Here is a 14,854-nt window from a genome sequence, read left to right as displayed (position 1 = left end):
AGTAAAAACTGAAATTAAAGCTTGGCTATAGGAAATAGCAGCAATTTCTTCAGTAGTCTGCAAAGCCAGAACGTTGATATTTTGGGGGCGCTGTTAGCCAGTTACAAAATACCTAAAACCTACATCCACTTAACACTTCATAACAAAAAAAAAATCAGTACAAATCTGACAGGCACAAGTAAAAAGCATTTTCCTCCCCCCCCCCCCCCAGTGCTCAGGTTTGAAACTGAAACTGTCACTGTCAGGGAGTTCCAGTGCTCTGCTGAGCTGATGGCACAGTAGGACACCGGCAGCACAGCACCGTGCGGTACCATCGCTGAGCTGTCCTACAGGTTCCCCACTGGAGGCAAGTGGCTTTAACACCATCATTCATTTGACAATGCTTTCAGCTTTGGCACCTATTTCTGAGCCCTCCCCCACCATTTCCAATGGTCATGCTCAGCCATAGCTATAGCATCCAGCTGGGGTCACTCCAGTCAATCCTCAGCCAACCGTTTGCCGTTGCACCACTTGGAAACAGGTGAGCTCGCCTACATCAGATAACAAAGGCTAGCACGTGAGATCTCTTAGAAACAATCACTTCTGAGTTTGGAAAATGGGGTTTAAAGCCCCCAAAGAAATATGGAAAATGGGGTTTAAAACATCCAAAGAAATACTGAACATAAAAGTATAAAGCAGGAATTCATCTCTTCAAACATCGATGGGAAGGAGCTGATTTGGAGAGCAATAAAGCTTTTTTGTTTGTTTGTTGTTTTAAAGGGTATCTATTGACTAGCTATAGGTAAAATTCATCTTTCCCTGATTGCTTGATTAGGTCACCCAAGCTCAGTGCCTTGCAGCTTTGCAGATTTTGTCATACACTTCTGGAAAGGCATCCTTGCAATTCATCTCCTCCCTCAGCTTGTGGTATAAGGAGCCGTCAAACATATCCCAGAACTCCTCCCGGGTCATGTAGCAATCAGCATACAGCATCTGGAAACTGGAGAGGAGAAACAAAAGAGACAACATTCAGCAGTAATTGTGCCACAAGACCTGGAACAGAACCATCAGCATTCAGGGTAAGGCATGAATACAGCAAATACTCGACCCCTGGGTGACCCTGCTTTGGCAGGGTGGTTGGACTGGATGATCAAGGCAGGTCCCTTCCAACCCCCTACCTGTCTGTGATTCTGTGAACCACAACCCCCACCAGAAATGCTTTTTGAGAAGAAGCAAATGCAACTGCTCACATGGATTGTGCTTGGGCACACACAAACTCTCACATTTTCTGGATTTCACATCACCATCATTTCTTTTACCAAGAGGAAATGCTCTGTAATGGTGAAAAAGAGCAGAATACTGCTACAGCTGTTGTGGTGAAGGGGAAGGTGGGCTAAGAAAGCAATTTAAAAAGCTTGCTTTTAAAGTACAGCTCAGGACACTTCTGTAGTCAACAACATTTTGATTCCTTCATTAGTTTTTGGCACTGCAAAGAGAAAAGGAGAAGGGCTCCAAAAATTTGTGTGTAAAGAGTGGTTCAGGTTTGGAGGGGCAACGGTTTGAAAGTAGAAGAGACTTAGATTGGATGTTGGGAATAAGGAATAAGTTCAGGAACAGTGTGGCCAGCAGGAGCAGGGAGGTCATTCTGCCCCTGTACACTGCACTGGTTAGGCCACACCTCGAGTCCCCTGTCCAGTTCTGGGCCCCTCAGTTTAGGAAGAATGTCGATTTGCTGGAAGGTGTCCAGAGAAGGGCAACAAAGTTGGTGAGGGGTTTGGAACACAAGCCCTACGAGGAGAGGCTGAGGGAGCTGGGATTGCTTAGCCTGGAGAGGAGGAGGCTCAGGGGAGATCTTACTGCTCTCTACAACTACCTGAAGGGAGGTTGTGGACAGGGAGAGGTTGGTCTCTTCTCCCAGGCAACCAGCAACAGAACAAGAGGACACAGTCTCAAGCTGTGCTAGGGGAGGTTCAGGCTGGAGGTTAGGAAGAAATTCTACACAGAGAGAGTGATTGCCCATTGGAATGGGCTGCCTGGGGAGGTGGTGGAGTCACCATCACTGGAGGTGTTCAGGAGGAGACTTGATGGGGTGCTTGGTGCCATGGTTGAGTTGATTAGGTGGTGCTGGATAATGGGTTGGACACGATGATCTTGAAGGTCTCTTCCAACCTGGTCTATTCTATTCTATTCTATTCTGTTCTGCACCATGAGGGTGGTGGAACACTGGAACAGGCTGCCCAGGGAGGCAGTTGAGGACCCCATCCCTAGAGACATTCAGAGCCAGGCTCCACAACGCTTTGAGCAACCTGATCTAGTGGAGCATGTCCCTGCTGACCGCAGGAGAGGTTGGACTAGATGACCTCTGGAGGTCCCTTCCAACTGAGACCATTCTGTGATTCTGTGATCCTAACCACGTGCAGCCAGATCTGTCAACTTGCATTCCAACAAGTGGTGTTCTCAGAAACTCAGTCTAGAGAGAACTTCAAAAGCTGCTCCAAATCAAGAGTGTGGCCCCTCTGCACCAAACCCCACCCAACAACCTAACCTTTCCTCAGCCAATACTTTCCCAGCTGTTTCTGAAAGCCTGCTTTTCATTTTTTTTCTGTGATTCAAAACCATTTCATTCCAGCTTCTAATTAAAAAGTATTTCTTTTCAGTTTGTCTTCTAATCCATGGAGGTACACTCATGGCATCTTGGGTCAGCCCTTGTTACAAAATGCTCTCCCAGCAGATGTAACAACAGGTTCTTTGGCCTCTTAAGGTATCATTGAACTGGGGTTGAGAATATAACTGGGCAAGCAAAAGCCTGCCAAATCAGACCAGGCTGAGAAGATAAATGTATAGTGTAAACGAAGCAATGTGACAAAGGTCACACAGTCACAGAATGTTAGGGGTTGGAAGGGACCTCAAAAGATCATCCAGCCCAACCCCCTTCCCAGAGAAGGATCATCCAGGGCAGGTCACACAGGAACACATCCAGGCAGGTTTTGAATGTCTCCAGAGGAGACTTCACAACCTCTCTGGGCAGCCTGTTCCAGGGCTCTATCACCCTCACAGGTAAAAAGTTTTCCCTTCTGTTCATGTGGAACCTCCTCTGCTCCAGGTTGCACCTACTGCCCCTTGTCCTACCATTGGACATCACTGAGCAGAGCCTGGCCCCATCCTCCTGGCACTGCCCTGCACACATTCATAAACATGAATGAGGTCACCGCCCAGCTCCCTCAGCCTTTCCTCAGCAGGGAGATGTTCCTCTCCCTTCAGCATCTTTGTGGCTCTGTGCTGGACTCTCTCAAGCAGTTCCCTGAGGTCCTTCTTGAACTGAGGGGCCCAGAACCGGACACAATATTCCAGATGTGGCCTCCCCAGGGCGGAGCAGGGGGGCAGGAGAACCTCTCTGGACCTGCTCGCCACAGCCCTTCTAAGCCACCCCAGGCTGCCACTGGGCTTCCTGGCCACGAGGGCACATTGCTGGCTCAAGGCCCATTCCCAACAAGCAGTGAAACCTGTGTTTAGCTGTGCAATCTTCCTCATGCTTGCACTCTGCACTTTGAAACGCAGCTGGCATCAGAGCACAGCGGTAAAACACCAACTCTTGCATACAACTCTGCTGTTGTGTCTGATTACAAAACTCCACTGCTCATTCCCCAGTGATAGGTAAAGAGGGAGACAAATCTGTATTGGTAAAGAGCTGTAATGAAAAGCTTAATCAAAACAGAAGCTTCGGACTGCGCTTGAGTTGCTTTGTTCTCCGGCAGACCCTTTATCGCAGCTGAAGTCACTCAACACTCCTCAAAATCATCTTGAAGCAGCCTCACCATGGCTGCTCAGCCACATGGGATATAGTGACTGTTAGACTGAGAAGTAGGTCAAACCAGCAATGTGGATAAATCATCCTGATGGTGTAAAAATACCCTGTAGTTGTTTTTGTTCCTGAGAAACAAGCCTCTAACTGCTTCTCCACTGACACTACTACAGCACATGAGGCTGGCACGAGCCTGTGACAGATGGCGGGCACAGAGCTGACGCCTACCACGGTCCTATGTGATAGGAATCGGGGCAGGGAAAAGGAAGCACAAGTTATGAAGGAGGGAAGGCTGCCACCAGCACAGAGGGACTGCAGGAGAGAGCCAAGGCTGGCCTCCCTCTGCGAGGACAGGGCAGGGCTGTGGCACAATGCTGCAAGGACTGCGGAGAGCAAAACAATCCCAAGGGCAGGCAGAGAAGCTGTCAAAACTCTAACAAGCCTATGGGACTTCTGGAGGGACTGTGGAATGCTGGGTTTGCCCCTGAGCTGAACTGGTTTGGACAAGGCAGCTGCACTGTGCAAACTGAGGACTCTGCTAGCCAGCCTTGCTGAGAGCAGTCACTGACCCACACCTACACCTGCCAGGGGCTTTCTGCACCTGGCTGCATGCATTTTGTTGCAGCAGAGACTCCACTCCCAGAGCTGAAAGGACACACAGGTGATCTGAAGCTACCTAGCTCCCAATTCCACTGCAGGAACTTCAGCCACAGTGCTCACTTGCTTGGTTTTGCAATCAAATAGCAAGAGTAAAGTCATGCTTGGGAGTCAAAACATCACAATTAGGAATGAAAAGTTAGCTGTCAGCTACTGTGGTTGTTAAATGATCGCAATATTAAAGTTCTGTGGGATCAAACAACTGCAATTAAACCACACAGGTGTAAATTCTATGGCATTATGACTGTTCCAAGGAGTGGGAATCCTTACCCATGCATGCTTCTTACAAACTTCTCCATCTGCCTCATTGAAGCCCTGGCTTCAAACTGTTTCCTTTTGGGCTCTCCGTAAGCTCCTATATCCACGTAGAGTTCTGCCTCATCTCCTTTTGGGTGGACCATACCAGGATTATTAGGCAGTATGAAAGGACATAACCAAAGAGGGTACACCTGCAAAGAAAACACTTGATCACTTATGTTTAACATGACAATCCTTTGAGCTATCTCTTAGTAAGATGACAAAGTGAAGACCTACGAGGAGGACTTCTCCGTTTGGGACTGGAAGCTGCACAGCTCTTGCTGGGGCTCTCAGCTGCACTTTCCAATGACAGTAACACCAACAGATTGAGATGCTCAGGAAGTGTGCTTGTGTTTAACAAGACAATCCTTTGAGCTATCTCTTGGTAAGATGACAAAGTGAAGATCTAAGAGGATTTCTTCTCCATTTGGGACTGCAATCTGCACAGCTCTCGCTGGGGCTCTCAGCTGCACTTTCTAATGACGGTAACACCAACAGACTGAGACGCTCAGAAAGCGTGCTGTGTCCTCCTAGGATTACATCTCCTCCCCCTCATACAGTTGAAATAAAAGAAGAAGAAAAATCCCCAATCCCAAAGCAACAACTGAACACACACTAGGAGGGAAAAAGATTGAACAAAGTTTGCCTTTTCCAGGTCAGTCCAAACTTGGCAATGGCCAACTCTGTACTTCTTACACCAACTAAAACAAACTCAGGAAGGGAAATTAATTCCCACAGGTGGGAATCAGTTCAGGATTTACTAAGTGAAAAAAAAAACCCATCCTTGTACAAGCCTTGGGCTTCAACTAAAGTTTGAATCCCTTTAAGTTCTTTTCTGTTTGCTGTGCTCATTTTTTTCCCCTGCAGCCCTGCACCAGAGAGTCGGAAAGCAGAGCAGTCCCCAGGGTACAAGAAGAACCTTTTACACAGGCAGATTATCAGGATCCACAATCACAGCTCTCACCACACAGAGGGTGTTTTGCAACCCCATGTTCTTACATGAAGGTCATCGTGGAAGGTTTGGATGGATTTCTCCAGGCTCTTCATGGGCACCAGCATGTCCTGCACGACGTGGTGCTGCTCGTACAGCTTCCGGATGGCTTCCCCTTGGGTGAGCTTCAACAGCGAGATTTTGGGAGGAACCATCCAGCCAAACAGGTAACGGAAAACAGGGTTATTGCCAAAGGGAATGATGTCCTGCAAAGAGGGGAGAGAAATGAATGGGACTTAGGAGCATGTAAGAGAGCCAAAAGACAACACCTCAGGATGCTCAGAGCAGCATTAAGTCAGATTTTCAATGAATCATAGAATCAAATCACAGAATTCTCAGGGTTGGAAGGGACCTCAAGGATCAGCCAGTTCCAACCCCCCTGCCATGGGCAGGGACACCTCACATCAGGTTGCTCACAGCCACATCCAGCCTGGCCTCAAAAACCTCCAGGGATGAGGCTTCCATCACCTCCCTGGGCAACCTGTTCCAGTGTCTTACCACCCTCATGGGGAAGAACTTCTTCCTAACATCCAATCTGATGTTAACTGCTGATGCTTTTGCTAAACAAAAGATGAGTCAAGGGCTGGAGCACCTCTGCTATGAGGGCAGGCTGAGGGAGCTGGGGTTGTTCAGCCTTGGGAAGAGAAGACTCCAGGGGGACCTTAGAGCTGCCTTCCAGTACCTGAAGGGATCCTACAGGACTCTTCATGAGGATGTCTATAGACAGGACAAGGGGGAATGGTTTGAAGCTGAGGGAGAGCAGAGTGAGACTGGATCTTAGGAAGAAGTTCTTCAGTAGGAGGGTGGTGAGACATTGGAATAGGTTGCCCAGGGAGCCTTCTCCCTGGGGGTATTGAAGGCCAGGCTGGATGAGGCCTTGAGCAGCTGAGTCTAGCTGAGAGGTGTCCCTGCCCATGGTGGGGAGCTTGGAACGGATGATCTCTGGGGTCCCTTCCAACCTGAGCCATGCAGTGAAGTGACATTGTGTTTGGCAGAAGTTATTTACAGATACTGCTCAGATTCTCATCTTTGGGAGGCTGCCCAGGGAGGTTGTGGATGCCTCCTCCCTGGGGATGTTGAAGGCCAGGGTGGATGAGGCCTTGAGCAGCTGAGTCTCCTTGAGAGCTGTCCTTGCCCAGGGCAGGGAGGGTGGAGTAGAGATCTCTGAGGTTTTTTCCTCTGGGAGATGAAAGAACCCAGTATCTCACTCCAGAGATTCAAAATGGAGCAAAAGGAATCTGTCACAATGCCAAATAAAATTTTATGTAAAGGCACACCACAGTCAATACATGTAAGAAATTCCAAGTAATGACCTTACTGCATAATTACTGTTGTTGAGTTTAGGCAGGGCAAACTTTCAGCCAGTTTCACATTCATGTTATTTTCCCCATTGTCTGTCTTTGGCAATAACTTTGGTAGCTGTAAAAGCTTAACACTGCAATATGTACTTAAGGTTTAAGTTCAGAAAAGCAATGAAAGGCAAATCAGGAGGTTATGACCTAATGCCCTATATATGATGATCTTAAAGGTCTTTCTCAGCCTCAGTGATTCTATGACTGTATGGAAAAAGGTGCCTTTGGATTTGTTTTGCCCAAATGAAGGATTTTTCCATTTCCCATAAACTTCACTCTATATATAGGCTGGGCAGGAACTGGCTCGAGAGCAGCCCTGAAAAAAAGAACTTGGGGGTGGATGAGAAGCTCAACTTGAGCCACCGGTGTGCACTTGCAGCCCAGAGAGCCAACCAGATCCTGGGCTGCATCAAGAGAAGTGTGGCCAACAGGTTGAGGGAGGTGATTCTCCCTCTCTACTCCACTCTGGTGAGACCCCACCTGGAGTACTGTGTCCACTTCTGGAGCTCCTATTACAAGAAGGATCTGGAGGTGCTGGAAGGTGTCCAGAGAAGGGCCACGAGGATGATCAGAGGGCTGGAGCTCCTCTGCTGTGGAGACAGACTGAGAGAGTTGGGGCTGTTCAGTCTGAAGAAGAGAAGGCTCCAAGGAGACCTTATTGTGGCCTTCCAGTATCTGAAGGGGGCTACAAGAAAGCTGGGGAGGGACTTTGTAGGGTGTCAGGGAGTGATAGGACTGGGGGGAATGGAGCAAAGCTAGAAATGGGTAGATTGAGATTGGATGTTAGGAAGAAGTTCTTCCCCATGAGGGTGGTGAGACACTGGCACAGGTTGCCCAGGAAGGTGGTGGAAGCCTCATTGCTGGAGGTTTTTGCAGCCAGGCTGGCAGTGGCTGTGAGCAACCTGCTGTAGTGTGAGGTGTCCCTGCTCCTGGCAGGGAGGTTGGAACAGGATGATCCTTGAGGTCCCTTCCAACCCTAACCATTCTATGATTTATTCCTGACAGGAAAGACAGTTGTGTGGCCAAGGGAAGGAGGTACACTGTGCCCACACTGGGAGAGAGCAGAGCTCCTTCCTGCAGGTGTTATTTTAGTTTTGGAACTGGTCTTACCTGGAGTTCCCAGAAGATACTGCGTGTGTGCCTGTGGTAGTAATGTCTGGAGGGAATGTACTCTGTTCCAGTCCTGTCCTCTTTCAAATACTGCTCCACATGCTTAAAGAACCATGGCTTGTAGTAGTTACCAATTCTGTTTACCTACAAGAGAATGTGCACTCATTAGCAGACACCACCACGGGGAACAGATACACCTCAGGGCAACACTGAGTACGTCCCCAAACTCCTTTATTGTGAGCAATCAGTGTTGTACCTGCTGTGACACTTTGAATGAGGCTGTCAGAAGAGACACAGGGAGCCTTCATTTTTCCACACACATGGCTCCTCCTTACCTTTCCTGCTGTTTCACTTTAAGTAAGGCTTGCAAGGCTTGCCTGTTATCAGCTCAATCAAGAGATCATGAACGTGACAGAACTGGATTCCTAAAATACCAAGCCCTCAACTCATCATTCCAAGTCTCATGGAAACATCCAGGCTGAGGGCTGCAGTGAACAGGCAGCGTGTCCCTGATGTGTTTTACAAATACAAACTGTATTAAAAGCCTACTGGGGGAAGAGCTCCTCTGAATAACTAACTGCAGTGTAAGAGCTCCTCTGAATAACTAACTGCAGTGTAAGAGCTCCTCTGAATAACTAACTGCAGTGTAAGAGCTCCTCCAGATAATAAACTGCAGTGTAAGAGCTCCTAACTGCACTGTAAACCAGCAGTGCTCTGTGTATGAGGGAAGTGACTCCTCTTCCTCCATAGGTACTGCAATGAAACAGGTTGCCCAGGGAGGTGGTGGAAGCCTCATCCCTGGGTTTTTTAAGGCCAGGCTGGATGGGGCTGTGAGCAACCTGACCTAGTGTGAGATGCCTGTGCCTGTGGCAGGGGGCTAGGAACTAGATGATCCTTCAGGTGCCTTCCAACCCTAACCCTTCTGTAAAAAGGCTGTAGGCTAATTATTTGCTATAATAATGAAATCAGTGGGTCATTTCTCCTTGATTGAGATGTACAGCACAGAGTCTGCTGTAGCAGCAAAGAGCTACAAGTTGAAATATTCTGCTGGACAGATCTAACTTGTAATCCCACAGTTAAGAGTCTCTTCCAATCTTACAATGATTCTGTGCTTTTCTTGGCATGCAATATAGCTTTATTTGAACCTTGGGGGTATTTTTTCGCTTGGTGAGTAACTTCCCTTTAGTTACCTTGCTTTGCTCAGCTTCATCAGTCAAGACTCCTGTCATGATGACTGCTTCCTCCAGAGAATACAGGAGCCCTTCCACAAAGCTGTTCTCCTTTTTCTTAGACTCTTCAGCAAACTTTTCACAAATCTTCTGCAGTCCTCTCACAGGCTGGTAATGCAATCTGACATATTTCTTGGCAGGGATCATTTTTATTTCTGCTGCAACCAGGAAACCCAGAGTACCACAAGACCAAGGCACTGCATAAAATAGGTCTGAATTTTCAGTCTGCAAAAAGTACGTCATACTCAATCACACATCCATACTGGGAACTGTCAAACCACATTGTAAATGAGAGCAAAATAACATTTTGTCTTACTGGTGAGCATCTCACAAGGCTTCCATCAGCAAGAACAAGTTCATAGGCCACACAGGTGTGCTGAAAAAGTCCATGGATGTGGGATGAAGACTCAATGCCGGTCCCCATGATCAGGCCACCTATCAAGAGAGCACAAAACAAATCACATTACTCTTTCTGGGAAGAACTTTCTCCTCACCTCCAGCCTAAACTTCCCCTGGCACAGCTTGAGACTGTGTCCTCTTGTTCTGCTGCTGGTTGCCAGGGAGACGAGACCAACCCCCACCTGCCTACAACCTCCTTTCAGGTAGTTGTAGAGAGCAATAAGGTCTCCCCTGAGCCTCCTCTTTTCCAGGCTAAACAACCCCAGCTCCCTCACCTCTCCTCACAGGGCTGTGCTCCAGACCCCTCCCCTTGTTGCCCTTCTCTGGACACGTTCAAGCATCTCAATGTCCTTCTTAAATTGAGAGGCCCAGAACTGGACACAGGACTCAAGGTGTGGCCTAACCAGTGCTGAGTACAGGGGCACTAAAAGCCATGGTTTAGTTATTATGAGGTGTTAGGTCTTAGGTAATAGGTTGGACTTGATCACAGTATCACATTATCACCAAGGTTGGAAGAGACCTCAAAGGTCATCGAGTCCAACCTGTCACCACAGACCTCATGACTAGACCATGGCACCAAGTGCCACGTCCAATCCCTTCTTGAACACCTCCAGGGACGGTGACTCCACCACCTCCCTGGGAAGCACGTTCCAATGGCTAATAACTCTCTCTGTGAAGAACTTTCCCCTCACCTCAAGCCTAAACTTCCCCTGGCACAGCTTGAGACTGTGTCCTCTTGTTCTGGTGCTGGTTGCTTGAGAGAAGAGACCAAGCCCCTCCTGTCCACAACTACCTTTCAGGTAGTTGTAGAGAGCAATGAGGTCTCCCCTGAGCCTCCTCTTCTGCAGGCTAAACAATCCCAGCTCCCTCAGCCTCTCCTCACAGGGCTGTGCTCCAGGCCTCTCCCCAGCCTTGTTGCCCTTCTCTGGACACATTCAAGTGTCTCAATGTCCTTCCTAAACTGAAGGGCCCAGAACTGGACACAGGACTCAAGGTGTGGCCTAACCAGTGCTGAGTACAGGGGCACAATGACTTCCCTGCTCCTGCTGGCCACACTATTCCTGATGCAGGCCAGGATGCCATTGGCCTTCTTGGCCACCTGGGCACACTGCTGGCTCATGTTTAGGTGGCTGTCAATCAGCACCCCCAGGTCCCTCTCTGTTTGGCAGCTCTTGATGATCTCTGAGGCCTTTTCCAACCTGGCTGATTCCATGATTCTATGAAATGCAACACACTGTAAAATGAAGGTGGTTTATGAGAACAAAGCCTCCTCTTTTCAGCTCTGGGCACGACTTTTAAGTCCATTTAACCAAACCAAACAAACCAGGAAGTGCTTATAACACAAATACCCCAACAGGCCATAGGGTTCCATTTCTGGAACCTTGGAAATAAGGCAACGTGTCACTGCTTCACAACAACCAGTGAGTCTCTTGTCATGGTGACCCTTACCTACTGTAAGATCATCAAGCTCTGGTACCACAGGAATAGTCCAGCCCATAGGGTTCAGGTAGGCAGTCAGCTGGCCCATGGTCACCAAAGGTTCCACACGAACAACCTGAAGAGCAAAGACACCCAATTCCCACCCCCCCCCACGCACACATTAATTAAGTGTTCAGCATTAACGAAGACAGGATATGGCTGTCTTGAACTTCCATCTGTTACCAGAATTTGGAGACTTACTTTCCTAAGAGCACTGCTAAAAATAGTTGAAACTGTTTAGTGATTCCTCCTCTGCCTCAACATCTTGCTGCTCAGTCCCCCGAACCATAAACCAATCTGCTCTTTTAGGCTCCAGCACAGAAAAGCTAAGCAACTCCATATGCTGTGTTTTTTGGATAGAATGATCCAGGCACAGGTTGTGCAACCTGAAATTTGGTGAGCCTACAGCCACACAAACCCTTTGTTCTTTATGGAATCTCATCTCCTCTTCAGCTATACATACAGTTAAAAAACAACCAACCAACCAACCAACCAACAAAACAAAGCTGTTAGCTTCATGATCACGACAGCTTTCTGATGAATTTGTTACCTGTCTTTCACTGTCCACATCCAGAACATCCATTAAGTTGATCATGATGTTCTTATGAATTTTCTTGTACTTGCCAACACGCAGGGACACAGTCAGCCAGCCAGGCCTGCCAGTGCACATGTACCTTTTGCTGCCTTCTTTCTTCCATTCCCGGACCTGCCAAGAGGAAACAGCTGAACTGGTGCTGCAAGACACACACATGTCCTCACTTGCATCCTTCCCCCACTGGAAAAGTGTTCAGAAATGCTGTTACTCCTCTAGGTGCATGTTACCTACATGCGTGTTTAGGAGCGAGCTCTTTACCCTTAGGAACAAGTTCTGCACCACAAAGGTGGTGGAACACTGGAACAGGCTGCCCAGGGCAGTGACTGGGGCCCCATCCCTGGAGATACTCATGGTGAGGCTAGACAGGGCACTGGGTAAATCTGATCTAGTTGAGGATGTCCCTGCTGACTGCAGAGGGGGCTGGACTACATGACCTTTGGAAGTCCCTTCCAACCCAGACCATTCATAGGATCACAGGATGTTAGGGGTTGGAAAGGGACCTCAGGAGATCATCCAGTGCAACCCCCCTGCCAGAGCAGGACCACAGAATCTAGCACAGGTTGCACAGGAACACATCCAGATGGGGCTTGAAAGTCTCCAGAGAAGGAGACTCCACAACCTCTCTGGGCAGCCTCTTCCAGTGCTCTGGGACCCTCACAGTAAAGAAATTCTTCTTGTTGTTGAAGTGGAACTTCCCGTGCTGTAGTTTACATCCACCACCCCCTGTTCTATCATGGGGTGCAAGTGAGCAGAGGCTGTCCCTTCCTGCCTGACACACTCAGATATTTATAGACATTGATTAGATACCCTCTCAGTCTTCTCCTCTCCAGACTCAACAGCCCCAGGGCTCTCAGTCTTTCCTCATCAGGCAGTGCTCCAGTCCCTTGGTTGTCCTTGTAGCCCTCCATTGGACTCTCTCCAGCAGATCCCTGTTCCTCCTGAACTGGGGAGCCCAGAACTGGATGCAATATTCCAGGTGGGGCCTCACTAGGGCAGAGCAGGTGAGGGGGAGAACCTCCCCTGAACCATTCTATGATTCCACTTGCCAGTAAAAAAGTCAGGATGTCTCTGAGTAGTGACACTTTGGAAGTCTCTCTGAACTTCTACACGAAATAAAACTAGGAGTTAGTTATGTAGAAAAAGCACTTGGGGTTATTTAGTTTGGTTTGTATTGGAGATGGGATTCAGAAAACTACAACGAAAGTTTTACAAATCCCCAGGAAAACCTGTGCTCCAAGAGAGGGATTAGCACTGGCACAAATAATCTCAGTTCTGTGAAGGTTAATCACAGAATGTATCTGGCTGGATGAGGCCTCCAAGATCATCCAGCACTAAAAGGTCAACAGTAAAGGATGTCCCTGAGGGCCAGGTCCACATTAATTAAAATGATGAGCCTGCTAATGAATGGGCAAAGAGAGAAAAGAGAGAAAAGTTGAGAAGGAAATTGCGTAAGCCACAATTTTGCAAAGCCACAGTGGTTAACACTTAGAGAGCAAACGTCAGCTGTAAGCGTTTTCTTCAAAGCTCAATCGCTGCTGCAGCTGGTGATAAAAACCCTGACCCAAACCCTCCAACAGCTCTGTGCACATCAATATCCATCTGCATCTGCAATGAACGTGAGAGCCAAGCACGGAAACAGCAGCAGACGTGACGGCATTACCATAAATACCAGAGAGCACAGAAGCACTACAGGCATCTGCTCTTCCGTGGGGATGAAAAGTTTCAGCTCCCCTGCAATCATCTCTCGGCACTAACAATGCAAAGGGCATTACAAGACGGCATTAAGGCAACCATTCGAAGACTGACACTGGGACGTTACACAGGTGCACAGGGGGTGCCTGGGCCGTGTGGGGGCACAGGGTGCTCCTCAGCCCACCTCTGGGGCTGTCACGCCGGCGGCAGCCGGACAGCCGCAGCCGGGCTCGCCAGCTGTTAACGCCACAACTTCGAGAGGAGTTTCAGACCGGAAAAACACACCCCACGGGGACAGAAACACCCGCTGCCTTTTAGCCGCTTGCCTTTTCCCGCTCCGCCCGTTGCGGCCGGATTCAGGGCCGGGTTTCGCCCCGGGAGAGGCGGTGGGGAGAGGGGAAGGTGCCGCGCCGCCGGCCCCCCGGGGCAGCGCCGGCCGAGGGGAAGGAGGGCAGGGCTCTCCTTCCGCCGAACCGCCCCCCGTGGCCGGGAACAGGAGGGGTGCGTGTCTCCGCTGCGGCCTCACCTGCGCCTGGATGTTGCGGACGCGCTGGCCGTGCTGCCGCGGGGCGCTGTGGAGGCGCCAGACGGCCCAGGCGCGCAGCTGGTAGTAGACGTCAAAGAGGATGGAAAGCGGCATGAGGAAGAAGCAGACGAAGACCCAGCGGTGGTGCACCAGCACGGCCTCCAGCCCCCGGTGCCGTACCCATAGCAGCATCAGCAGCAGCCCCCCCACCAGCGACCACACCGGCGACATGGCGACCGCCGTCTCCCCGCGCTTCCTCACGGCCGCCGGGACCTCGCCATGCCGCGCCCGCCGCTCGCGCGCTCGCCGCCCGGCCACGCCCCACCCCCTGCGCGCCCACCCCCTATTGGCCACCGCCGTGAGGCGAGGGGAGGGGAGCGACCAATGAGACAGCTCCGGGGAGATCGGACCAGGCGCTGAGGGCTCCGATTGGCTCCCCGTCGCGAACCCCGCTCTCCCCTCACTGCCGCGGCCGCCGGCCGCCGGCCCCCGCCCGGGCCGCGGCCCCCGCTGGGGTGTTACCCCTGTAGGCAGCGGGAGGAGACCCGGCCGGGGCAGGGACGGGGCCCGGGCAACGGTCAGAGCCCCCGGCCAGGACTGGGATGGGGCCCAGAGAATTGTCACACTCCCAGCCGGCTGGGAACGGGGCTCGGGGCACAGTCAGATCCCTCACCAGGTTTGGAGATGGGTTATGAGATGGGGGACGAGCCCTCAGGCAGAGGTGACCTCCAGAGTCATAGCTGGGG

The 14,854-nt window shown here is 50.1% G+C and overlaps 1 protein-coding gene across 1 annotated transcript; it reads right to left on the bottom strand.

Moving 5' to 3' along the window:
* Positions 1-201: 201 nt before the first annotated feature.
* Positions 202-14,415, bottom strand: DHCR24 (24-dehydrocholesterol reductase). The gene is made up of 9 exons (XM_054165462.1): positions 14,109-14,415; positions 11,846-12,001; positions 11,266-11,371; positions 9,734-9,852; positions 9,379-9,642; positions 8,189-8,332; positions 5,735-5,932; positions 4,709-4,887; positions 202-979 (listed from the first exon to the last, which is right to left on the bottom strand). The coding sequence occupies exons 1-9, from the start codon at positions 14,337-14,339 to the stop codon at positions 826-828; spliced, it is 1,551 nt and encodes a 516-aa protein (XP_054021437.1). The 5' UTR covers positions 14,340-14,415; the 3' UTR covers positions 202-825.
* Between the last annotated feature and the right edge of the window lie 439 nt (positions 14,416-14,854).

This window comes from Dryobates pubescens, chromosome 11 (genome assembly GCF_014839835.1).
Source record: "Dryobates pubescens isolate bDryPub1 chromosome 11, bDryPub1.pri, whole genome shotgun sequence".
In the NCBI taxonomy this organism is placed as follows: domain Eukaryota; kingdom Metazoa; phylum Chordata; class Aves; order Piciformes; family Picidae; genus Dryobates; species Dryobates pubescens.
This window is presented reverse-complemented; position numbering and strand designations above follow the sequence as displayed.